At 43.5% G+C, this 27,593-nt stretch overlaps 3 protein-coding genes across 3 annotated transcripts; 1 reads left to right on the forward strand and 2 right to left on the reverse strand.

Moving 5' to 3' along the window:
* The first annotated feature begins 3,737 nt into the window (after nt 1-3,737).
* On the forward strand, nt 3,738-4,682 carry LOC117671230 (olfactory receptor 4E1-like). The gene has a single exon (XM_060682659.2). The coding sequence runs from the start codon at nt 3,738-3,740 to the stop codon at nt 4,680-4,682; it is 945 nt and encodes a 314-aa protein (XP_060538642.1).
* A 5,951-nt stretch (nt 4,683-10,633) lies between these two features.
* On the reverse strand, nt 10,634-11,641 carry LOC117671227 (olfactory receptor 4E2-like). The gene has a single exon (XM_034427051.3). It carries the CDS (start codon nt 11,626-11,628, stop codon nt 10,693-10,695), a length of 936 nt encoding a protein of 311 aa, XP_034282942.2. The 5' UTR covers nt 11,629-11,641; the 3' UTR covers nt 10,634-10,692.
* Nucleotides 11,642-24,393: 12,752 nt separating this feature from the next.
* LOC117671228 (olfactory receptor 4E2-like) lies at nt 24,394-25,446 on the reverse strand. The gene has a single exon (XM_034427052.3). It carries the CDS (start codon nt 25,420-25,422, stop codon nt 24,418-24,420), a length of 1,005 nt encoding a protein of 334 aa, XP_034282943.2. The 5' UTR covers nt 25,423-25,446; the 3' UTR covers nt 24,394-24,417.
* Nucleotides 25,447-27,593: the final 2,147 nt, after the last annotated feature.

Genomic DNA, 27,593 nt, shown 5'->3' on the forward strand with positions numbered 1-27,593 from the left:
GCAGTGTTCCAACATTTTGATTTTATTTTATTTTATTTTATTTATTAGATTTCTATGCCGCCCTTCTCCCGAAGGACTCAGGGCGGTGTACAGCCATATTAAAACACATATAAATATACCAAATTTAAAACAATTTAAAATTGAATATATAAAAATTTGGCCCATAGATTAAAACACACATACACCCATTCTAAAATTCGTATTAGGCCAGGCCGGCTTGCTGGAACAGGAGGGTCTTCAAGGCGCGGCGAAAGGAACGCAGGTCGGGGATGAGACGAATCTCAAGAGGCAACTCATTCCAGAGGGCTGGTGCCCCCACAGAGAAGGCTCTCCCCCTGGGTGTCATCAGTCGGCATTGTCTGGCCGACGGCACCCTGAGGAGCCCCTCTCTGTGGGAGCATATTGGCCGGTAGGAGGCTGTTGCTGGCAGCAGGCGGTCTTGTATATACCCCGGTCCTAAGCCATGGAGCACTTTAAAGGTGGTGACCAACACCTTGAATCACACTCGGAAGACCACCGGGAGCCAGTGCAGCTCGCGCAGGAGGGGAGTTATGTGGGTGCGCCGAGTCGCCCCCATAACCACCCACGCGGCCGCATTCTGGACCAGTTGGAGCCTCTGAGCGCTCTTCAGGGGGAGCCCCATGTAGAGAGCGTTACAGTAGTCCAGAGGCCCATTTGAGGGGCTTCCACAAAAAAGAGGGGGTCAACCTATTTTTCAAAACACCAGAAGGCAAGAAAAGAAACAATAGATGGAAATTAATCAAGGAGAGAAGCGACCTGGAATTAAGGAGAAATTTCCTTAACAGTGAGAACAATTAACCAGTGGCACGGCTTGCCTTCAGAAGTTTTATGTGCTTCATCACTGGAGGCTTTTAAGAAGAAACTGGACAGCCACTTGTCTGAAATGGCATAGGGCAGTGGTGGCAAACCTATGGCATGTGTGCCACAGGTGGCTCGCAGAGCCCTCTCTGTGGGCATGCGTGCCGTTGCCCCAGCTCTGTTTTGGGTCTCTGCCATGCATGCGCATGCACCTCCCGCCAGCCAATTGGTCTTCGGGTCTCTGCCACGCACGCATGGGGCACGCGCGCCTGTGCCCATGCCTTGCAATTTGGGCGGGGTGCACAGACGTACACGAGGCATGTGCATGCACACACCCATGCCTTGCAGGTTGCCATCACTCAATAGGGTCTCCTATTGACCAGGGGTTGGACTAGAAGACCTCCAAGGTCCCTTCCACTCTGCTATTCTGTTCTGTTCATCCAATTTTTTCAGATGTACAGAGATTGGTACAATTATTTTCCCGGTCCAGATTACTCCTTCCCAATCTAGTTCTATTTACTTCCTGTTACATGAATACTGACCACTGGGACAACTTCAGCCACCTAAGCTCATGTTTATGTTTGTTTATGTTTTATTAAATTTATATACCACCCTACTCCCGAAGGACTCAGGACGGTGAACAGGCACAAAATAAAATGCATAAATACAAAAGTTAGAAACATAATTAAAACCAAATTAAATAATTTAGCCCAAGACAATTAAAAATCCCAATAATTTAAAACAAATTTAAATTCCAATTTAAAAAAAAGGGGAGAAAATTAGGCCAGGCCGGCTTGCTGGAATAGGAGGGTCTTAAGCGCACGGCGGAAAGTGCGCAGATCCGGGATCCTCCGTATCTCCGGGGGGAGCTCGTTCCAGATAGTGGGTGCCCCCACAGAGAAGGCCCTCCCCCTGGGGGCCGCCAGTCGACACTGCTTGGCTGACGGCACCCGGAGGAGCCCCTCTCTGTGAGAGTGTACCAGCCATTGGGAGGCTGTTTGTGGTAGTAGGCGGTCCGTAAGTTCATAATAAATGGAACCCAGTCAAGGAGGGAACCAAGCTAGAACTAAGGAGAAATTTCCTGACAGTGAGAATAATCAACCAGTGGAAGGGCTTGCCTTCAGAAGTTGTGGGTGCTTCATCACTGGAGATTTTTGAGAAGAGATTGGACAACCACTTGTCTGAGTATAGGGTTTCCTGCCTGAGCAGGGGGTTGGACTAGAAGTCCTCCAAAGTTCTTTCCAACTCTGTTATTCTGTTATTCAATCAGCCTGGGACTGTAGAATCCATTTATGAAAGTTTGCTCTGTTGAGTGGATTAGTTTATGGAAACTAATCAAGGAGAAGCAATTATCTGTTATTCAGAGGTGGCATTCAGCCGGTTCGGGCCAGCTAGTGGTGACCTGTGGGTGGGCGCCCCCACCTCCCCCCCAGCATTATGCCATCCTACTTAGAGGGTTGGTAGCTTTAAATTTCTGGGCATTTATATCTCAAAGGACCTCTCATGTACTATGAATGCTAACATGCTTGTGAAGAAGGCACAGAAGAGGCTGTGCTTCCTGAGAATGCTCAGGAAGATAAATCTATCTCAGCATCTACTTCTGTCCTACTATCGCAGCACCATTGAGAGTGTCCTGACATAAGGCATTCTTGCATGGTATGGGAGCAGCTCTGTAGCGGACAAAAAAGCTCTACAGAGACTCATTAAAACGGCCCAAAATATCACCAGGCTCCAGCTATCAGCCCTGGATGACATCTTCGAATCTCGCTGTTTGAGGAAGTTGCATAACATTCTCAGAGACTCTTCCCATCCTGCTTACAATCTTTTTTGGACTGTTGCCTTCCAGCAGAAGATACAGAACAGTTAAAACTTGGACCACACATTTTCTGAATAGTTTTTATCCCAGAGCTATAATTGCACTCAACGATGAACTAAAGGGCCACCATCGGTGAGCTGTTGGACAACATTACTTGGTCTGTTGTGTGGATGTTTGGGTGGTTTAGGGGTGGGGAATTGTGGTGGGTGGGAGTGTGTTTGGGGATTGTTCAGTGGTGAAATGTAAAATTTGTTACTACCAGTTCTGTGGGCGTGGCTTGCTGGAGAGGGTAATGTGACTGGGTGGGCGTGGCCAACTTTTTTTTTTTTTACTTTTAAAAGCATTTTTTCTACAACCTTAAGAGGTTGCAGAAAAAAATGCTTTTAAAAGCCTCTGATGATCAGGCAACTCAGCTGGGATCGTCAAAGGCTTTTAAAGGCATTTTTTTTTCTACAACCTCTTCGGCCAAAGAGGTTGTAGAAAAAATGCTTTTAAAAGTAAAAAAAAAAGCCTCTGATGAACGTGCGGCTCAGCTGGGCATGGGAGCGGGACAGGGATTTTTGCTACCAGTTCTCCGAACCACCCGCCGCCATCGCTACCGGATCGGGCGATCCGGTCCGAACCAGGAGCATTTCACCCCTGGGATTGTTATGTGTGTTGGACCTGATCTTTGGGTGTTAAGTGAATTTCGTTGTATGGTTATACTGTGTATACACATACGATGACAATAAAGTTGTTGTTGTTGTTGTTGTTATTATTATTATTATTATTATTATTATTATTATTATTATTTAGCCACATTTTCTAAACCGCGTGCATGCAGTGCATTGGGAAGCTAGTGATTTAATTCTTTTTAATTATCTTAACTTTTGTATTTGTATGTTTTTTAATTTTGGCTGTTCACCGCCCTGAGTCCCTTCTGGGAGAAGGGCGGTATACAAATTAAATTAATAAAAATTAATAAATAAAGCCGCATGCGCAAGCCAAGCATCACATTTTCAGTGTGCAGCGAACCGGTGGTAAAATTATGTGAAACCCACCTCTGCTGTTATTCTGTTATAGTATTGTTCTTCTTTCCTTCCTACTTTCTCCACAGAAGACCATGCCAGGAGAGAACACTACAGAAGTGACAGCATTCGTCTTATCTGGACTCACCACCAACCACAACACCGAACTGGTTCTTTTCGTCATTTTCATTGCCATTTACACTTTGATCCTGGTTGGCAATATTCTCATCGTCATCACCATCATCTTCGACAACCAGCTGCACAGTCCCATGTATTTCTTCCTCAGCAATCTCTCCTTCATTGATGTCTGCCACTCCTCGGTGGTCATGCCCAAAATGCTAGCGGACTTCCTGACCGAGTTCAAAACCATCTCCTTTGGAGAATGCATTGCGCAGATGTTCTTCCTCCACCTCTTCGCCTGCACCGAGATCTTCCTTCTCACCATTATGGCCTACGATCGCTACGCCGCCATATGTCATCCTCTGCATTACACAAGCATCATGAGCCGCCGTGTCTGCCTCAGCTTGGCGGTGGGCATGTGGCTAGGAGGCCTTGTCCACTCCATTGCTCTGACAGCCTTGACCCTCAGCGTGCCCTACTGTGGCCCCAACTCCATCGACAACTTCTTTTGCGATGTTCCTCTAGTCATCAAACTCGCGTGCGCCGACACCTATGTTTTTGAGGTCCTCATCGTCTCCAATTCAGGACTGATTTCCGTGGTTTGCTTTATCGTTTTGATCATCTCCTACGTGGTCATCCTGGTCTCCCTGAGGAACCGCTTCTCCGAAGGGCGGCGCAAAGCTCTGTCTACTTGTGCTGCTCACCTGACCGTCGTGACCTTTTTCTTGGGCCACTGTATCTTCATTTACCTCAGGCCAGCTAAGAGTTTGGCCGCAGATAAGGTTGTCTCCATCTTCTTCACAGCTGTGACGCCCCTGCTCAACCCAGTCATCTACACGTTGCGTAATGAGGACATGTTAAATGCCTTGAATAAACTCCGTGGCCGGCAAGTCCATGCAGGAGCCAAAGGAGTTCATTAAGAAGGCTAAAATATTTCAAGATGCGGCACTCTGTCTTTCCAATAATTTGATAATCAATAGAAATAGTGAGTTGTCTACCACAGTGAAGGAAGCAGACTTCCAATCTGACGTTACCTCCAAAATGAATAACAAAATAACACTTGGAAGCAGTGGTGAAATCTAAAATTTGTTACTACTGGTTCTGTGGGAGTGGCTTGGTGGGGGGGGTAATGTGACTGGGTGGGCGTGGCCAATTTTTTTTTTTACTTTTAAAACCATTTTTTCTACAACCTCTTCAGCTAAGAGATTGTAAAAAAAATGCTTTCAAAAGGCTCTGACGATCCCAGCTGAGTTACCTGATCGTCAGAGGGTTTTTTTAAAAACCCTCTGCCGATCAGGCAAATCAGCTTGGATGTCAGAGCCATTTAAAAGAAAAAAAGGCAACTCAGCTGGGATCGTCAGAGCTTGGATCATCAGAGGCATTTCTTTTAAATTGCTCTGACAATCCCAGCTGAGTTGCCTGATCGGCAGAAGGTTCCTAAAAACCCTCTATGATCAGGCAACTCAGCTTGGATCATCAGAGGCATTTAAAAGAAAAAAAGGCAGCTCAGCTGGGATCGTCAGAGCTGGGATCGTCAGAGCTTGGATCGTCAGAGGCATTTAAAAGAAAAAAAGGCAACTCAGCTGGGATCATCAGAGCTTGGATCGTCAGAGGCATTTAAAAGAAAAAAAAGCCTCTGATGATCGCGCGGCTCAGCTGGGCATGGGGGGGGACAGGGATTTTTGCTACCGGTTCTCCGAACCACCCGCCTCCATCGCTACTGGATCGGGCGATCCGGTCTGAACCGGGAGCATTTCACCCCTGGTTGGAAGGGACCTTGGAGGTCTTCTAATCCAACCCCTTTGCTCAAGCAGGAAACCCGATGAGATTTCAAAACTGGGCTTTGTATGTTTCTTACTCTTTAAATTGGGGAGAACAACCTTTCGCATGTGGGTAGCAAAAAATAAAGTTATGGGCAGTCTTCCACTTATGACCACAATTAAATGAAATTCAATGGTGTAAAAAGTAAGGTTCTATATTTAGGCAAGAAAAACCAAATGCACAGGTACAGCATAGGTGGTACTTTGCTGAACGGTAGTAACTGTGGGAGGGATATTGAAGTCCTAGTGGACAACCATTTAAATATGAGCCAGCAGTGTGGGGCAGCAGCCAAAAAAGCCAACTGTCAGCATTCTGATGCTGCCATGAAAAGACGAGGCTTGACTTTTCACCTACTTATTTTCTCTGTAGATAATATCCCCTAGGAGATGGGATGGGAGGGGGGAACATTCCTGTGGGGTGAGATCAGAAGCTGGGGAGATTGACTTGGAAGATGGCCAATGAGAAGATGAGAATTGGGGAACGGAAAGGGAAGGGTTTGGGGGTCAGAGGGTTAGTATCGGCTACAACGAAGTCGGGGCCAGATCTGTCATACTCAATAAATGGAATATTTCAGCAAAGATTAATTGTTTGGGAGTGCAATTTATTTGAGATGACATCGAAACCTGGCACCAACACAGTTCTCAGCTGCATAAACAGAGGGATAGAATCAAGATCATGTGAAGTGTAAATACCACTTTATAATGCCTTGGTAAGGCCACCCTTGGAATACTGCATTCAGTTTTGGTTGCCATGATGTAAAAAAGATGTTGAGACTGTAGAAAGAGTTGCAGAGAAGAGCAACAAAGATGATTAGGCAACTGGAGGCTAAAACATATCAAGAACGGTTGCTGGAATTGGGTATGTCTAGTTTAATGAAAAGAAGGACTAGGGGTGACATGATAGCAGTCTTCCAATATCTCAGGGGCTGCCACAAAGAAGAGGGAGTCAAGCTATTCTCCAAAGCAGGACAGGACAAGAAGCAATGGGTGGAAACTAATCAAGGAGAGAAGCAACTTAGAACTAAGGAGAAATTTCCTGACAGTAAGAACAATTAACCAGTCGAACAACTTGCCTCCAGAAGTTGTGAATTCTCCAACACTGGAAGTTTTTAAGATGTTGAATAACCATTTGTCTGAAGTGGTATAGGGTTTCCTGCCTGGGCAGGGGGTTAGACTAGAAGACCTCCAAGGTCCCTTCCAATTCTGTTATTCTATTCTATTCTATTCTATTCTATTCTATTCTATTCTACTCTACTCTACTCTACTCTACTCTACTCTACTCTACTCTACTCTACTCTACTCTACTCTGTTCCGTTCCGTTCCGTTCCGTTCCGTTCCATTCCATTCTATTCTATTCTATTCTATTCTATTCTACTCTACTCTACTCTACTCTATTCTACTCTATTCTATTTATTCTTTTTTTTTAATTTATTTTTTAATTTGATTTATATGCCGCCCTTCTCCAGAGACTCAGGGCTGCTTACAATGCGTTAAGCAATAGCCTTCATACTTTTGTATATTTTATACAAAGTCAGCTTATTGCCCCCACAAACTGGGTCCTCATTTCACCTACCTTAGAAAGGATGGAAGGCTGAGTCAACCTTGAGCCTTGGAGAGATTCGAACCAGCAGTAAATTGCAGGCAGCTGTGTTAATAACAGTGTGCGTAGACCACTGTACTATCAAGGCTCTTATTCTATTCTCTACTCTACTCTATTCTATTCTATTTATTCTATTCTGTTCCGTTCCATTCTATTCTATTCTACTCTACTCTACTCTACTCTACTCTATTCTATTTATTCTATTCCGTTCCGCTCCACTCCATTCCATTCTATTCCATTCCATTCCATTCTATTCTATTCTATTCAGCCCAAAATTTCCATAGCTAAGCAAGACAGTTGTTAAGTGAATTTTGCTTCATTTTACAACTTTTCTGGCCCCGATTGTTTAAGAATTCAAATATCAAAAAATAAATAATTCATCTAGATAAGTTAATACATTAAGTGAATCGGGCTCTCCCGTTGAGTTTGCTTGTCAAAAGTTCGCAAAAGGTGAACTGATCGTCCCAGGATACTGCAACTGTCATAAATCCATACCGAATTTTAATCACGTGACCACAAGGATGCCGCAATGGCCAGTGAAAAATGGTCATAAGAAACTTTTTTCAGTGCCATCGGCCCTCGGTCACTAAATGAACAGTTGTAAGTCGAGGACTACCTGTAGTTGGGGGGGAGAGAACAGTGGGGCCCCCCTGAAAACAGCAAAGGACCAGCCCGCAGTGCCTCTGCCAGTGAAAACGGCACCCGGGGGGGCCTCATGCAGCCCTCCCGAGCTCCGTTTTCACTGACAGAGAGTTGCAAGAGGCCATCGCAACTGAAAACGGAGCTCGGGAGCTTGTTTTCACTTGCAAACCGCTTGGGCCACTACAGGCACCTCCGACATGAGTGATATCGAGCTGGCCATGCCCACTCTGGCCACACACACCCGTCCCCCCATAAGGTCAATCACAACCCTGAATTAGACAAATTATCATAGCTTATGGGCAACGCTGATTGTTTGGGCCCATCATACAGCTAAGATGGAGCAGCTGCTACTGAAGTTCATATGAGAGATATCATAATTATTTCTCTGAATGAAAAAAAACAACAACAACATGGAGTGCTTTAAAGTGCTCCATGGCATTGGACCTGGGTACCTTCGAGACCGTCTTCTGCCACCAGTAGCCTCCCACCGGCCAGTCCGCTCCCACAGAGAGGGTCTCCTCAGGGTGCCATCGGCCAAATTATGTCAGCTGGCGACACCCAGGGGGAGGGCCTTCTCTGTGGGAGCCCCTGCCCTTTGGAATGAATTGCCCCCAGAATTGCGTAAGATCTCCGATCACCGTGTATTTCGCTGTGCCCTCAAAACCTTGTTGTTCCGCCAGGCCAGGCTATCAATGTAAAGATTTTAATTGGTTTTAAATATGGGATTTTAAATTTGGGGGTTTTATAATTGAGCCAATTATTTAATAATTTTAATAATTTTAAAATTTTGTTTGTCTTTGTGCTTTTAATCAGGCTGTACACTGCTCTGAGTCCTTCGGGAGAAGGGCGGTATAGAAATAAAATTAATAAATAAATAAATAAAATAATGTGTTTTTCTTACAGTTCTGGAGAATAAACCTACAGAAAGGTTCTTTCAGCCTTGGTGCTATGTTTTATTCCATCTTTCCTTTCTTGCTCAAACAGCCTTTCTCTTTATGTATATCGTTTTATTAGTTTATAATATAACATACAAAGAGAATACAAAAGCAAATGTTAGGGAAATTAGAGAAGGAAAAAGGGAATGGAATAGTGGGGGAAAGGAAGGGGAAAGAGGAAGAAAAAGAAAAGGCAAGTCAATGCCTCAAACAGCCTTTTTCAGTTGGGCCTCAAATGCAAAATGGGGCCATTTTGCTTGAGATTCCATCTTGCTTGAGATTCCATCTTCCAATGCTATAGTTCAGTGGGGAGATTCAAAAAAATTTACGACCGGTTCTGTGGGCGTGGCATGGCTTGATGGGCGTGACTTGGTGGGCATGGCGGGGGAAGGTTACTGCAAAATCCCCATTTCCTCCCGATCAGCTGGGACTCGGGAGGCAGAGAATAGATGGGGGCATGGGCAGTCAGAGGTGGTATTTACTGGTTCCCCGAACTACTCAAAATTTCCGCTACTGGTTCTCCAGAACTGGTCAGAACCTGCTGAATACCACCTCTGCTATAGCTACACCAGAGCTGGGATTCATATACTGTAGCAACCAGTTCACCCAGCACTGGAAATGTGAGCGCATGCGCCCCATCCGCCACCATGCATGCAGCGTCACAAAACACAGCGATATAGGACGGGATTGCGCCCAGGCAGGTGGGTGGGCCCATCCACCACCATGCATGCAGCGTCACAAAACACAGCGATATAGGACGGGATTGCGCCCAGGCAGGTGGGCGGGGGCGGGCCCACCCGCAGGTCGCCTCTACCAGTTCTCCTGAACCGGTCTGAACCGCTACACCATTAAATACAGGAAGTCCTTGACTTATGACCACAATTGAGCCCAAAATTTCCATTGCTATGTGAGGCATTCGTTAAGTGAATTTTGCCCCGTTTCACAACCTTTCTTGCCACTGTTGTTAATTGAATCACTACGGTGGTTAAATTAGTAACACGGTTGGTAACACGGAATCTGGATTTTGCTTGTCAGAAGGTCGCAAAAGGTGATTTGGTTGATCTCCATGAGAGTCATAAATATGAGTCAGTGGCCAAGCGTCTGAATTTTAAACCATAGGTGGACGTAGAGATGCAACAATGGTGAAAAATGGTCAAAAAGTCAAAAAGTCTTCGATTTTAAGTGTTAATCTGTCCATTTCCGCACATTTTAGTATATTTTTTTTATTACATTCTCTTCTGTAGGGATCTCTATTTTCTTCCAGTGTTGTGCAAATGTAATTCTAGCCATTGTTAATGCATGTAGTATTAAGTACATATCCCCTTTTATTATATTTTTCTGGTATGATACCCAGCAGGAATATTTCTGGTTTAAAGTCTATATCAGTGATGGCTAACCTTTTTGCCATCGCGTGCCAGGAAGTTCTGGTCCCACCGGAAGTTGGCAAATGGGCCGTTTCTGGCCTCCAGAGGGCCTCCAGGGAGTGGGGAAGCCCGTTTTCACCCTCCCCAGACTCCTAGAAAGGCTCTGGAGGCTGGGGACAGCAAAAAACGGGCCTTCAGGTCCCACTGGAAGTTGGCAAATGGACCGTTTCTGGCCTCTGGAGGGCCTCCAGGGGGTTGGGGAAGGATGTTTTTGCCCTCCCCAGACTCCTAGAAAGGCTCTGGAGGCTGGGGAGAGAGAAAAACGGGCCTTCCCCACCCCACACTGCGAGGTCCTCTGGAGGTAGGAAACAGCCTGTTTCCATAGTTCTGATGGGCCCAGAAGGCCCGAAAAACCCACCTGTGGCACACATGCCATAGGTTCGCCATCACGGGTCTATATGTTCCTTTACCATTTTTTCTATCCAAGGTGTATTTTTGTCCATTTTTTTTTTATTTTTTATTTTTTGGCCTTTGTCTTCTCCTATTTCTTGTCAAGCTAGTTGGCCAACTCATCCCCTTGTAAAAAATATCTTCTTCCGGAGCCAGAGTTTCTGCATGGACTTCTTTACCTCTTCATTCCTCAGGGTATAGATCACAGGGTTGAGGAGAGGAGTAACCATGGTGTAGAAGACAGCTATCAGTTTGTCTGAGGAGAAGTTGGAAGCAGGGCGGCTGTAGAGGACGATGCATGGCCCCAGGAACAAGACCACAACCAGTAAGTGGGCACTGCAGGTTGAGAAAGCTTTGCGACGGCCCTCAGCAGTCCGTCTCCTCAGTGAGAACAGGATGATGACATAGGAAGTCACCAAGGCCAAGAAGCACACCAAGGAGATCATGCCACTATTCGATACGATGAGAACGCCAGTGAAGTACGTATCAGTGCAAGCCAATTTGATGACCGGTGGGACATCACAGAAAAAGCTATCTATGACATTTGGGCCACAGTAAGGGAGGCGAACGGTGAGAACAGTCTGGACCAGGGAATGGACAGTCGCGCCCACCCACAAACCGCCCACCAAGTACGCACAAATCTTCAGGTTGACATGTTTCACATAATGCAATGGGTAGCAGATGGCAACGCAACGGTCATAAGCCATGATAGTCAGGAGGAAGATCTCAGCACAGGCACAGATGTGGAGGAAGAAGAGTTGGGCCACACATCCCCCAAAGGAGATGACCTTCTGGGAGAGGAAGGTGTCAAGCAGCATCTTGGGTGCAGTGACAGATGAATGGCAGATGTCAATCAAAGAGAGGTTCCCCAAGAGGAAGTACATGGGGGTGTGGAGGCACCGATCAAAAGCCACCGTCACTATGATGAGGACATTCCCTATTAAAATAAGCAGGTAGATGATGAAAAAAATGACAAACAAAGCCAGCTCCAGATTCCGGATATCAGTCAGTCCCAAGAACACAAAATGAGTCACGGTCTGGTTGAACGCTGACATTGGAGTGGGATAGATTGAAGTCCACACCTTCAACCTAAATAGAGAGAAATAATATGTTTGCTTCAGAACACCTCCAAATCTACAAACATAGAAATACATACCAATAAACCATTCCTCAATATCAATATATACCCCCATCACCACTTTCTTACTTCAGTAGCAGATGGGATATACAGTAGTGGCCAGAATTGTGGAAACCTTTTGGAAAAAGTATATTTTCTAAAACTAGCTAATAACACCACTTTTTTTTTTAAGTAGTACCATAAAATTATATATCAATGGAAATATAATTTAATCTAGAAAAGAATGGAATGGAATGGAATGGAATGGAATGGAACGGAACAGAACGGAGGAGAGGAGAGGAGAGGAGAGGAGAGGAGAGGAGAGGAGAAGAGAAGAGAAGAGAAGAGAAGAGAAGAGAAGAGAAGAGAAGAGAAGAGAAGAGAAGAGAAGAGAAGAGAAGAGAGAAGAGAATATAGAATAGGATGGAATGGAATGGAATGGAATGGAATGGAATGGAATGGAATAGAATAGAATAGAATAGAATAGAATAGAATAGAATAGAATAGAATAGAATAGAATAGAATAGAATAGAATAGAATATATGGAATGGAATGGAATGGAATGGAATGGAATGGAGAATAGGATAGAATAGAATAGAATAGAGAATACAGAAGAGAAAAGAAAAGAGAATAGAGAACAGAATATGGAATGGAATGAAATGGAATAGAATAGAATAGAAAATATGGAATGGAATATATGGAATGGAATAGAGAATAGAAGAGAATATGTATGTATGTATGTATGTATGTATGTATGTATGTATGTATGTATTTATTTATTTATTTATTTATTTATTAGTCCAATTATATGCTGCCCTTCTCCGTAGACTTAGGGCGGCTTACAATGCATTATAGCAATAGCCTGCATATTGTTTTGTATATACCTGCTTATTAGGGTTTTCGGGGCCCCCAGAGAAGAGAAGAGAAGAGAAGAGAAGAGAAGAGAAGAGAAGAGAAGAGAAGAGAAGAGAAGAGAAGAGAAGAGAAGAGAAGAGAAGAGAACTCATATTGACCAAGTGTGATTGGACACACAAGGAATTTGTCTTGGTCCATACACTCTCGGTGTACATAAAAGAAAAGATACATTCGTCAAGAATCATAAGGTACAATGCTTAATGATAGTCCTAGGGAACAAATAAGCAATCAAATCATATTAGGAAACAGTCAATATAAATCGTAAGGATACCAGCAACAAGGTTACAGTCATGCGGTCATAAGTGGGAGGAGATGGGTGATAGGAATGATGAGAAGATTAATAATAATGCAGTAACTTTTATGAAGGATTTGCTTTTAGCATAGCAGTTACAATAGAAAGAAGAAAAGTGAAACACGTAGAAAAAAACGAGAGATACAAAAATTATCACCGTAGAAAAAAAGAGATATGCAAAAATTATCACCATGTCAGTTAATACTTCGTTGGGTAATTTAGCATGAATTACAGCTTTACAACGTCTTCCCATGGAGTGAACCAAGTCTTTTAGTTCTGCAGCAGTGGTGGGTTGTCCCCGGTTCGGACCGGTTCGCAAGAACCGGTAGTAACTAACAACCGCTTCTGACTAACAAGTTTCTTTAGTTGGCTCCATAGATTTTCAATTGGGTTAAGGTCTGGGCTATTCTCTCCACTGTTTCAGGTCTACAATTAAAAGTCCTCTTTGTGTGTGCGCACGCACGCACGCGCACACACACACACACACACACACAAGCCCTTTCTGCACATTGTCAGATTACTTCAAAAGACTGTGATATGTTTATCAAGTCTTCCTACAAGGGAGCTGTTCAGATTTTCAATTGATGTGCCCCGTTCAGAGGTCAAAGACTATTCCTTCTTTTTTTTCTTTTTTTTTAAATTAAATTTTTTTGTCTTGTGCAATACCAATTAAAATTTACAGCCATATTCATTATTTGTCTATTCTTAATTACTATTCTTAATACTGATTATCTAATACTGTAATAATTCTCTTCTTAGCTTATTTAATTCTATTAATATATTTTCCGTATTTCACTAATCTACTTTTATTTCTGACTTTCATATTTATTCTCTAGCCATCGGTAAAATAGTTCCCATGCAATATAATATTCAGTTTGTTCCTTCTCTTTGTTTGCAAGTGTTAACCTATTCATTTCTGCACATATTCGTATTTATTCTCTAGCCATCGGTAAAATAGTTCCCATACAATATAATATTCAGTTTGTTCCTTCTCTTTGATTGCAAGTGTTAACCTATTCATTTCTGCACATATTCTTATTTATTCTCTAGTCATCGGTAAAATAGTTCCCATACAATATAATATTCAGTTTGTTCCTTCTCTTTGATTGCAAGTGTTAACCTATTCATTTCTGCACATATTCATATTTATTCTCTAGCCATCTGTAAAATAGTTCCCATACAATATAATATTCAGTTTGTTCCTTCTCTTTGATTGCAAGTGTTAATCTATTCATTTCTGCACATTCTAATATTTTCCTAATCACATTCTCATCTCTTGACTTTTCCAATTTTGTGCAAATACAATTCTAGCTGCAGTTATTACATGGATAATCAAATATACATTCTCTTTACTATAAGTTTCTGGTAAAATCCCCAACAAATATATAAGTCTCTTTTCCTTCTTGAGGCTGCTGACTGAATTCAGGCTTCAGGCATGTCGAGAAAAACACACTTTTGCTACTGCAAATTTCTGCCTCGGTTTCTGCCTTGTCTATATAGCGCTCTGGTTCAATATGTCTGTCAGCTGGGGGTCAACCCCACCTCATGGATGAGTATATTTGAAATACAGCTCAAGTTTGAAAATCATTGTTTAATGGGCACCCTTAGAGCAGAAAAGAAATTTCACACACATTTCAAATGTACACCTTGCTGTTTCCAGATCTTTTCAACCTGAAGAGCACATGGAGTAGATGATAGATAGATAGATAGATAGATAGATAGATAGATAGATAGATAGATAGATAGATAGGCATAATAGAGATATAGATATATAAACAGACAGATGATGGTGGTGGTGATGATGATGAGATAGATAGATAGATAGATAGATAGATAGATAGATAGATAGATAGATAGATAGATATGCATAATAGAGATATAGATATATAAACAGACAGATGATGATGATGATGATGAGATAGATAGATAGATGGATGGATGGATGGATGGATGGATGGATGGATGGATGGATAGATAGATAGATAGATAGATAGATAGATAGATAGATAGATAGATAGATATGCATAATAGAGATATAGATATATAAACAGATAGATGATGATGATGTTGAGATAGATGGATGGATGGATGGATGGATGGATGGATGGATGGATGGATGGATGTATAGATAGATAGATAGATAGATAGATAGATAGATAGATAGATAGATAGATAGATAGATAGATAGATAAACATACAGATCAATATGGAGCAGAGAGAGATGATATATAGATATTATATATATATATATATATATATATATATATATATATATATAGAGAGAGAGAGAGAGAGAGAGAGAGAGAGAGAGAGAGAGAGACAGACAGACAGACAGACAGACAGACAGACAGACAGACAGACAGACAGACAGACATGATAGCACTCTTCCAATATCTCAGGGGCTGCCACAAAGAAGTGGGGGTCAACTTATTCTCCAAAACACCTGAGTGTAGGACATGAAGCAATGGATGGAAACCAATCAAGGAGAGAAGCAACCTATTAACAATTAATCTGTGGAATGATTTGCCTCCAGAATTTGTGGCTGTGCCAACACTGAAGGTTTTTAAGAAGAGGTTGGATAACCATCTCTCTCTCTCTCTCTGAGATTTCCTGCTTGAACAGGAGGCTGGATTGGCAGACTGCTAAGGTCCCTTACATCTCTATTATTCTGTTATTTTTATTTACCTCTAAGCCTTGTACACATCTTTGCAGCTATCTCCATGCTCGTGTGCCAATCATAGTTATGTACTCACTTTTTCTGAAGACAAATCTGTACAGTAAAGGTATCTCAGGTACGATAGTGCATTGGGGAGTAAAAGCTTACAAATGAGCGGTCACCATCCACCAGCAATCCAAAAGTCTTGATGGGCTCCATCGTAATCATTTTCCTTGTATAGACTTAGGCAACCTGAAAGAAATACGGGAGGTGATGTCACAAATTGCAGTGAAGACAAAATGAGGTTTTTTTTCCAGATTGAAAAGCTGCACACTAATGAATTCACCATTGGGATGGAGTGTTTAATTAAAGTTTTCCCAACAGGGCCAAAAGTTGTAGACAGTTTTTATTAACAGCTGTGGAGCAAAAAAAAAATATTGTGTCAGAAGGAAGGAAGGATCCCATAATGTTGTTCAGAGGTCCATTACTAACCAATTGTCAATTTTTGCCAACAAAAACTGCCAGCAGAATTATCGAGTCAGAAGGAAACTTGGAGGTCTTCTAGTTCAACCAGGGGTGAAATCCAGCAGGTTCTGGAGAACTGGTAGCGGAAATTTTGAGTAGTTTGGAGAACCGGCAAATGCCATCACTGGCTTGCCCCAGAGTGGGGTGGGAACGGAGATTTTACAATATCCTTCCCTCAGGAGTGGGGAGGGAATGGAGATTTTGCAGTATCCTTCCCCTGTCACGCCCACCAAGCCACTCCCACAGAACCTGTAGTAAAAAAATTTGGATTTCACCCCTGAGTCCAACCCCTGCTCGAACAGAAAACCCTATACACATGATGGCAAACCTATGGCACGCGTGCCAGAGGTGGCATGCACAACCCTCTCTATGGGCATGCGTGCCATTGCCAGCTGCTCTTCTGGTTTCCAGCACACTAGCCAGCTAGTCTTCATGGGTGCAGGAGCGCCGTAAAATGGCCTGAAAACGGTCAAAAACCAGGCTGTTTTTCAGGCCATTTTCAGGCCATTTTTCAGGCCATTTTCAGGGCCGCTTTTGGCTCAAAAAACAGCCCAAAAAGAGCCCAAAGAATGGCCGGAAAACAGCCCAGAAAACAGCCAAAAAACAGGCATGCGTGCACCAGCCCGTTGGTCTTCAGATTACCAATGCTCTAGCGCAGGGATGAAATCCAGCAGGTTCTGACAGTTTCTGGAGAACCGGTAGCGGAAATTTTGAGTAGTTCGGAGAACCGGCAAATACCAACCTCTGGCTGGCCCCAGAGGGGTGGGAATGGAGATTTCGCAATATCCTTCTCCCAGGAGTAGGGTGGGAATGGGGATTTTGCAGTATCCTTCCCCTGGAGTGGGGTGGGAATGGAGATTTTGCAGTATACTTCCCCTGGAATGGGGTGGGAATGGAGATTTTGCAGTATCCTTCCCCCAGGAGTGGGATGGGAATGGAGATTTTGCAGTATCCTTCCCCTGCCATGCCCACCAAGCCACGCCCACAGAACCAGAAGTAAAAAAAATTTGGATTTCACCACTGCTCCAGCGCATGCATGCACACGCATGCACGCGCGTTCCGGTTTGGGCACCCACTCCCAAAAAGATTCGCCATCACGGCCCTATACCATTTCAGGCAAATGGTTGTCCGATCTCTTCTTAAAAACCTCAAGTGTTGCAGCACCCAAAACTTCTAGAAGCTACACAGACACTGCTTGGTCCTTCAATGAGTTCTGAGCTTTCCAAATCCGAAAGAAAACTTACATTTACAAAACACCGTGGTTTAAGCGGAACTGTCTAAGAATTTAGATTTTATTTAACGTTTATTTAACGTTCATCCCATCAACCAAGTACAATCATCCGGTGACTAATCCTACGACAGTCACCGGCCAACTTGGGTACTCTCCCGCGATGTAGACTTCAATTCCTAGAATCCAATATGGTCTTTCAATATGGCTGAGAATTCTGGAAGCTTCTTAGGAAACAAGAATAATTGAGTTGGAAAGGATCTTGGAGGACTTCTAGTCCAACCCACTGCTCAAGCTGGAGACCCTTTCTACCATTTCCGACAAATGGTTGTCCAGTGTCTTTTTGAAAGCCTCCAGTGATGGAGCACCCACAACTTTTGAAGGCAAACTGTTTCACTGGTTGATAGTTTCACACCGTTAGGAAATTTCTCCTCAATTCCAGGTTGCTTCTCTCCTTGATTAGTTTCCATCCATTGCTTCTTGTCCTGCCTTCTGGTGCTTTGAAAAATAAGTTGACCCTTTCTTCTTTGTGGCAGCCCCTCAAATACTGGGATACTGCTACCATGCCACCCTTAGTCCTTCTTTTCATGAGACCAACCACACCCAATTCCTGCAACCGTTTTTCATATGTTTTAGCCTAATCATTCTTGTTGCCCTTCTCTGCACTCCTTCCAGAACCTGAATATCTGTTTTGTTTTGGGGTGACCAGAACTGGATACAGTATTCCAGGTGTGGCCTTACTAAAGCTTTCTAAAATGATATTAATACTTCATATGATTTTGATTCCATGTGTCTGTTTATATAAGCAAGGATCGTATTAGCTTTAGCTGCAGTACTCCAACGGTGGCCTTACTAAGGCCATATTTTGTTAATACACTTGAGATGAGCCAGGTTGCAGAAAGTTGTTATGGGATCGTAACAACTTTCTGACCTAATTATTTATCTAGATCAGTGTTGAGACCATCAGTTACTACACTTAAAGGAACAAAATCCCCATGCGTAAAGGTAAAGGTAAAGGTTCCCCTCGCACATATGTGCTAGTCGTTCCTGACCCTAGGGAGCAGTGCTCATCTCTGTTTCAAAGCTGAAGAGCCAGCACTGTCCAAAGACGTCTCCATGGTCTAAGATAGACTAAGATAGATCTATTTTGGACTTATAAGTCCTCATCAGTTAGCCACACCCTCATCCCATGTATCCTTCCTGTAAAGGTACAGTATTTGTTTTCTTTCCTTTTCGTAGACTTTATGTGTTTTTCTCTTTAGCCAGATTCTTCCTATGTAAACGAAGATTTTTATGCAGCCCTAGTTCAGTGAAATCACAATCCACTAGTTTCTAGGCTTTTTTTTTTTTTCTGGCAGCCAGCAAACACTCTGCTGCCCATTGGGAGACAAAGGAGACTAAGATATATCTATTTCAGACTTATAAGTCCTCATCAGTTAGCCACACCCTCATCCCATGTATCCTCCCTGTAAAGATACAGTATTTGTTTTCTTTCCTTTTCATAGGCTTTATGTATATTTCTCTTTAGCCAGGTTCTTCCTATGTAAACCAAGTTTTTTATGCAGCCCTAGTTCAGTGAAATCACAATCCACTATTTCTAGGCTTTTTTTTTCTGGCAGCCAGCAAACACTCTGCTGCCCATTGGGAGACAAAGGAGACTAAGATAGATCTATTTCAGACTTATAAGTCCTCATCAGTTAGCCACACCCTCATCCCATGTATCCTCCCTGTAAAGATACAGTATTTGTTTTCTTTCCTTTTCGTAGGCTTTATGTATATTTCTCTTTAGCCAGGCTCTTCCTACATAAACCAAGATTTTTATGCAGCCCTAGTTCAGTGAAATCACAATCCACTAGTTTCTAGTGGAAAGAGAAAGTGCTGGCTTTGTTGTTGTAAGCAGGTTGGTTGGCTGTGATGTTACAGCTGGCAAAAATGGCCTCCTCCGGGCTCCAGAGGCCCTCCGGAGGCCGGAAATGGGCTTGTTTCCGGAATTCCGGTACTTCAAGTAGGCCCATTTTTCACCCTCCCCAGGCTCTGGAGGCTTTCCTTGAGCCTCCGGGAGGGCGAAAACAGCCTCCCCCAGGCTCCAGAGATCCTCCGGAGGCTGGAAATGGGCCTGTTTCAGGACTTTTGGAACTTCCAATAGGCCTGTTTTTCACCCTCCCAGAGCCTCCGCATGGGCCCTGCATTTACGTGGCATCCACGTGGAGACTCCTGGGATAGGTGGGGTCAGCGGGGTCAGCCAGTCCTTGCAACTACCAGTTCGGAGAACCAGATTAAAATTAACATCCTGTTCGCCAAAACCGGTCCGAACCGGCTGAATCCCATCCCTGAACCAGGGGTGAAATTCAGCGGGTTCTGACAGGTTCTGGAGAACTGGTAGCGGAAATTTTGAGTAGTTCAGAGAACCGGCAAATACCACCTCTGGCTGCCCCAGAATGGGGTGGGAATGGGGATTTTGCAGTATCCTTCCCCTGCCACACCCCCAAGCCACACCCCCAAGCCACACCATGCCCACCAAGCCACACCCACAGAACTGGTAGTAAAAAAATTTGGATTTCACCACTACCCTGAACTTCATGTTTATGTGAAGAATGCTGGATGAGTTTCCAACTCCAGAATCTTTTCATCAAAACAGTATTAAAATAAGTAATATCATTAATTATATTTAATAGCAATCTCCCAATATTTGAGGGGCTGCCATAAAGAAGAGGGGGGTCAACTTTTTTTTCCGAAGCACCAGAAGACAAGACAAGAAATAATGAATGGAAACTAATTAAGGAGAGAAGCAACATGGCAAAATGTATGGAACAAAACTATGAAATTGACCCTTTCTTCCCCGTTCAAAGAAAACTTTTATAAAATGATCTACCGTTAGTATCTCCCCCCCCCCCCGCCAGAATCACTAAGATGTTCCCAGGATCTTCTGATAGATGTTGGAAATGTGGGTCGGCTAAGGGTACTTTCTTCCATCAGTGGTGGATTTGTCCGTCAGCTAGACGCTATTGGGGGAAAATACAGCAGTGGCTGCTGGAAATAACAGATGTGAGCTTTCCCCTTCACCCAGACCTCTACTTACTTGGAATAAGACCGGACCACATTGACAACAAGGACTGGTATATATTTGTCCATGTCTCAACAGCGGCGAGAATGGCATTTGCTCAACTGTGGAAAGATGCAGATACGCCCCCTGACCATCTGATAATAAACAAGATTCTCCGATGTGCTGAGATGGACAGGCTAACGTGTATCTTAAAAGACAAGAAAGATTCAGTATATAATAGAAGTTGGGACAGATGCTTTGTCTGGCTCAAAAGAAGGTTAAACCTAGGAGAAGGGTGATAAGATCGTCTAATTAGATTAACTAGGTATTTACTAGGCTTTATAACTCTTTATAATTTTGATAAAAACAGGCCAATTGTTTTGTAGATAGTTAAAAGAACTTGATTGCATTGAAATGTTTGGCTAGGATGATATTAGTTAATATTAATTGGAGAGCGAGCTTAACTCTCGGTTAGTCATGTTTGTTGTTTCGTTTTAGTCTTGTGTTTATGTGTTTCTATATTTCACTCCTTATGTTGCTTTCCAATCATTATTGTGTGTTAATTTTACTGTAAATATTTAATAAAGATATTTAAAAAAAAGGAGAGAAGCAGCCTAGAACAAGTAGCCGACAGTGAGAATAATTATAGTGGAACGGATTGCCTTCAGAAGTTGTGACTGCTCCATCACTGGAGGATTTTAAGAAGAGATTTTACAGCTATTCATTGGACAGCAATTCTCCTGCTTGAGCAAGGGGTTGGACTAGAAGACCTCCAAGGTCCCTCCCATCTCTGCTGTTCTGTATTATGCTGTATATTCTGCAAGTATAACAATTCATAAACAGTAGCATTTAAAGGAAAAAAGCAATAGGTTCTATTACAAATTAATCTCAGAGACACGTTCATGAATGCACAATAAAAGGGTCCATAAAAATAAAATACAGAAGGAATTTAAAGATATAACATTCAAGAGCCGAGGTGGCGCAGTGGTTAGGGTGCAGTACTGCAGCTACTTCAGCTGACTGCTAGTTCAGCAGATCGGCGGATCAAAATCTCACCGGCTCAAGGTTGACTCAGCCTTCCATCCTTCCGAGGTAGGTAAAATGAGGACCCAGATTGTTGGGGGCAATATGCTATTTAGTATACTGTCTTTGGTGTAAGCCGCCCAGAGTCCTCGGAGAGTGGGCAGCATAGAAATATGAATAATAAATAAATAAATAAACAGTCTGGTGCTCCTCCAGCTTTTTCAGATGACTAGTCTTATAGTGTCTAGCACAGGGGTGTCAAAGTCAAGGACTGTGGGCCAGATCTGGCCCTCAGGATGCTTAGATCTGGCCCATCGGAGTGCCCTGAAAACAGTGAAGGACTGGCCTGCTGTGCCTCTTGGTATGTCCTGGATCGAACAGGATGACTGAGGCGATCGGTAACAGGTAAGTATTTAATGTCAACTCAGAATACACATTGAACAACTTGCAGAACACGGTTAGCTGAGGGAAGAAGAAGAACCGCAAACTCACTCTGACAGCTCTTATATAGCAGCTGTCAGACAGCTTAACCAATGAGAACATCAAATGTAAATATGGACCCCAGCAGAGGGCCTACTCTGCCGAACAGGCTCAAAACACAACCCCTCTGCCAGCAAAAATGGAGCTCGAGACGGCTACAGGCAGCCCTTCCAAGCTCCGTTGGCTGCAGGTTGCAGGAGGCTGTCACAGCCAAAAACAGAGCTCAGGAGCCCGTTTTCACTAGCAGAGCACTCGAGCCATCACAGGTGCCCCCGACATGAGTGACGTTGAGCTGACCCACCCTGGCCATGCCCCCACACCAGTGGTGGGTTGCCCCCGGTTCGGACCGGTTCACAAGAACCGGTAGTAAAACTGGCGGGAGGCTCCGCCCACTGACTCGGACGTCATCTTGGTGATCAGGCGCGATGCGAACCAGTAGTAAAGGTAAGTAGAACCCACCCCTGCCCCACATCCCTCCCCAGGTCAAACACAACCCTGATGTGGCCCTCTGTTAGGATATGGTTTGAGCCTAACAAGTTGTCCAGGCAATATATGTGTACTGTAACTTTAATATGAATATCTATTGTGTAACTTTAAGGCTTTATTGCTGATTTATTGTAATACTGAGTCATGCTGTAATTAGGTAATGACTGGTTGTGAGAGTATTTAAGCAAGGTATTGTAACGTGTTCAGTTGATGCTATGATATGCTGCCATTGTGCATGAAGCTGATGTGTTATGCTACCAGAGTATGATAAGCTGCCATTGAGAGGAGTTGCTATCTGCTAATCATCGTTTGATGGATCGTGGTTTGTGAACCAGAGTGAGTTTGTTATTCTAACCAACTACTGTTTGTGTGGTAAGAAGATATCTGTAACTACTGGACTGATTTAACTGGTAAAGACTTGGAATTTGTTTAAAGACTATGAGACTGTTTTTTCTACTATAAAGTAAACTTTTGATAAACCAGTTTGCATATCTCTTATTCATTGCTCTCAGCAACGTTTCCTTGTGCATTTACTCTGCTGGTTGGTAACACAACACCAATATCCTTAACACCCTCAATGGAATCAAGTTTGACACCCCTGGTCTAGCACAAATAACATTTTTTTCAATCATTGACCCTTAAGATTTATTTCCCCAATATTCATTTATAGACGTTTTGGTTAGATGAAAACACATGTCCTTGTTTCTTTTTAGTTTCAGTTGAGTCTTCTCCCTCCAAATCTTCCCTTTCACTTAGCTGGGAAGGGGCAGCTCATCAGTTCTTCATCAAGTCCTATGTAGGAATGTAGTTTTGTCTTTTTCCCACAGAACTGTTTCCAGCACAGATTTCAGGCCTTTGGATTGACCATGCTCCAAAACCATTGCCTCGCTTTTTAAAGAAATTAATAATATCTTACAGAGGTCGTAAAAACTTAGCATAGCTTGTTGGCTTTCCATGTCTCCAAACTTAGAAAAATGGGCCTGTCATAGACATACAGGTAGTCCTTAACTTACAACCATTCATTTAGTGACCATTTCTGTTAGAAATTCAGCTTATATATAGCATCACAGAGCAAACAAAGAGTACCGTCACCATGTGCTTTACTGCTCAACTATATAACGGTAACAGGAAACAGGAAACTCTCCTCAGAACATAAAGAAATCATAGATTATAACCATAGATGCACACTAAACACTGCCATCTACTGGCTGAATAATTCTGTAGTTGTTGCAATACAAAATACATTCTAATATGTATTCCAACAGTTTGAAGTTACAACAGCATGGAAAAAAGTGATTTATGACCATTTTTCACACTTACAAACATTGTACCATCCCCATGGTCACTGCAGCTGGCATGTATTTATGACAGTTGCAGTATCCTGGGGTCATGCGATCACCTTTTGCAACCTTCTGACAGGCAAAGTCAATGGGGAAGCCAAATTCACTTAACAACCATATTGTTAACTTAATAACTGCAGTGACTCACTTAACAACTGTGGCAAGAAAGGTTGTAAAGTGGGACAAAACTCACTTAGCTACTGGCTTGCTTTGCAACAGAAATTTGGGGTTCAGTTGTGGTTGTAAGTTGAAGACTACCTATACCCGTGATGAAGAATCTATGGCACGCGTGCCAAAGGTGGCATGCGGAGCCATATTGGTGGGCACGCGAACATTGCCCTAGCTCAGCTCCAGCACGCATGCATGTGCTGGTCAGCTGATTTTCAAGTCTCCCGGGCCCACCAGAAGTTGGCAAAAAGCTATTTCCGGCCTCCGGAGGGCCTCCAGGGGGTTGGGGAAGGCTGTTTTTGCCCTCCCCAGGTTCCTAGAAAGCCTCTGGAGCCTGGAGAGGGCAAAAAACAGGCCTATTGGGCCCACCATGCGATTGCTTGCCAAAAGCGGTGGGGGTGCGGGAGGCGGGCGCAGGGGGGCATTCAATTATGGGTGTGGGCACACATGCGTGCGATCTCATCCCCCTGCTTTTGGCACGCGGTGGTAAAAAGGTAACCATCACTGACCTATACTTTAAAAAAAAAAAAAACTTCTGCAGCTTAAAATACTTCACTTGACTTTATTGAGATTATTCATTGCACTGAATTGTCTTCTCCTTTTTGACCAAGTTGTTTTCCACCAAAGCAAGTTGACCAACCCCTTTCCTTAGGAAGAAGACCTTCCTTCGGAACCAGAGTTTCCTCATGGAGTTCTTCACCTCTTTGTTCCTCAGGGTGTAGATCACAGGGTTGAGGAAAGGGGTCACCATGGTGTAGAAGACAGCGGCCATCTTCTCGGTGGAAAAGCTGGAGGTGGGGCGGGTGTAGATAAAAATGCAAGGTCCTAAGAACAAGACCACCACAAGTAGGTGGGCAGCACATGTGGAGAAGGCTTTGCGACGGCCCTCGGCCGTCTGCTTTCTCAGGGAGAGAAAGATGATGGCGTAGGAAGACACCAAGGCCAAGAAGCAAAGCAAGGAGATCACCCCACTGTTGGATATCATAAGCACTTCAGTGAAGTACGTATCTGTGCAAGCCAACTTCATGACTGGGGGAATGTCACAGAAAAAGCTATCTATGATATTTGGGCCACAGAAAGGAAGGCGAATGGTGAGGACAGTCTGGACCAGGGAATGGATGATGCCCCCGATCCACAGAGCACCCACCAACCATGCGCAGATCTTCAGGTTCACAAGAGTCACATACTGCAAAGGATAGCAGATGGCAACACAGCGGTCATAGGCCATGATGGTCAGGAGGAAGATCTCAGCAGAGGCACAGATGTGGAGGAAGAAGAACTGGGCCACACAGCCCCCGAAGGAGATGATCTTCTGCCTGAAGACAGAGTCCAGGAGCATCTTGGGTGCCGTGACAGAGGAATGGCAGATGTCCAGGAAGGACAGATTTCCCAAAAGGAAATACATGGGCGTGTGGAGGCCCCGGTCCCAAGCCACTGTCACCACAATCAAAAGGTTTCCTACTAGGGTGAGCATGTAGATGATGAAGAAGAGGACAAATAAAACCAGTTCTAGACTCCGGTTATCAGTCAGTCCCAAAAACACAAAATGAGTGACTGTTTGGTTCATCTCTGCCATTGGAACAGGACAGGTGGAAGTCCATGCATGCAACCTAAACAAAGAAAAATAATGTCTTTTGCTCAAAACATCCCCAAGTACGTATGCATAGGGGAAAAAAACATTCCTTGGTATTATTTATTCAGCATATGGCAAAGATGTTAAAAAAGCACCTCACAGTTTATTTATTATTTATTTTATTGAATTTATATACCGCCCTACTCCCGAAGGACTCAGGGCGGTGAACAGCCATAGAATAAAACATATAAATACAAAATTTAAAATAAAATAAAACGAATTAAATAATTTGGCTGAACAAATTTAAAACCCCAATAATTTAAAACCAAATTTAAAATTTCCATTTAAAAAGGGGAAACACTTAGGTCAGACCAGCTTGATGAAATAAGAAAATCTTGAGCGCGCGATGGACGGTACGCAGATCCGGGATCCTCCGTATCTCCGGGGGCCGCTCGTTCCAGATAGTAGGTGCCCCCACAGAGAAGGCTCTTCCCCTGGGGGCCGCCAGTCAACATTGTTTGGCCGACGGCACCCGGAGGAGCCCCTCTCTATGGGAGCGTACTGGTCGGTGGGAGGCTATTGGTGGTAGCAGTTACATTCACAATGACCAAATATGAAGCTGAGCCAGCAGCTGCCAAAAAAGCCAGCACAGTTCTAGGCTGCATTAACAGACGGAGAGAATCGAGATCACGGGAAGTGTTACTACCACTTTATAATTCCTTGGTAAGGCCACACTTGGAATACTGCATCCAGTTTTGGTCACCACGATGTACAAAAGATCTGAGACTCTAGAAAGTCTGCAGAGAAGAGCAACAAAGATGATTAGAGGACTGGAGGCTAAAACATATGAAGAACGGTTGCTGGAATTAGGTGTGTCTAGTTTAATGAAAAGAAGGACTAGGGGAGACATGATAGCAGTGTTCCAATATCTCAGGGGCTGCCACAAAGAAGAAGGAGTCAAGCTATTCTCCAAAGCCCCTGAAGGCAGGACAAGAAGCAACGGATGGAAACTAATCAAGGAGAGAAGCAACCTAGAACTAAGGAGAAATTTCCTGACAGGGAGAACAATTAACCAGTGGAACAACTTGCCTCCAGAAGTTGTGAATTCTCCAACACTGGAAGTTTTTAAGAAGCGATTGGATAACCATTTGGCTGAAATGGTATAGGGTTTCCTGCCTGAGCAAGGGGTTGGACTAGAAGACCTCTGAGGTCCCTTCCAACTCTGTTATTCTGTTCTGTTCTTTACAAATTCAAAGATAGACTGTTTATAGTCAATACATGATGGAGTTGCATACAGAAAGTCTTTGGGGTAATTTGAATGACTCTGGAATCGATTTAGAGGCCATGAACATGCAGTGTATGGGAAAGGGCTTGTAAACATACAAATCTTAGGCATAATTTACCTTCTCTGTGCAGTTTGTTCAGATTTTCCATTGTTGTGCTTTGTCCAGAGGTCGAAGCTTCTGCCTTCTCTTTGCGGATGATGTAAAACTATTCAACACCACTGACAATGCTGCTACTCTACAATAAGACCTCGACTATGTGTCAGAATGGTCAAACAATTGGCAACTCCAAATCTCAACCAACAAATGCTCCGTCTTACAGATTGGCAAAAAAAAAAAATCAGAACACAAAATACAAGCTCGGCAGATATGACTTAACAGACGACCCTCACTCTGTCAAAGACCTTGGAGTACTCATCTCAAATGATCTAAGTGCCAGAGCTCACTGTAACAGCATTGCTAAAAAAGGCATTAAGAGTTGTTAACCTAATCTTGCATAGCTTCTTCTCCGGTGATATTGACCTGCAAACTAGGGCATGCAAAACTTTTGCTAGACCAATTCTTGAATACAGCTCATCTGTCTGGAACCGAACCCACACTGCATATCAGACATTAATAGAATTGAACGAGTCCAGAGATATTTCACAAGAAGAGTCCTCCACTCCTCGGCCCGCAACAGAGTACCTTATGCCACCAGACTCGAAATGTTGGGCTTAGACAACTTAGAACTTCGCCGTCTTCGGTCTGACCTAAGCATAGTACATAAAATCATCTGCTACAAGGTCCTACCAGCCAATGAATACTTCAGCTTCAACCAAAACAATACAAGAGCACACAATAGATACAAACTCATGGTAAACCGATCCAAACTAGACTGCAGAAAATACGACT

This window comes from Pantherophis guttatus, chromosome 4 (assembly GCF_059756535.1).
Source record: "Pantherophis guttatus breed Tessera chromosome 4, ASM5975653v1, whole genome shotgun sequence".
In the NCBI taxonomy this organism is placed as follows: Eukaryota; Metazoa; Chordata; class Lepidosauria; order Squamata; family Colubridae; genus Pantherophis; species Pantherophis guttatus.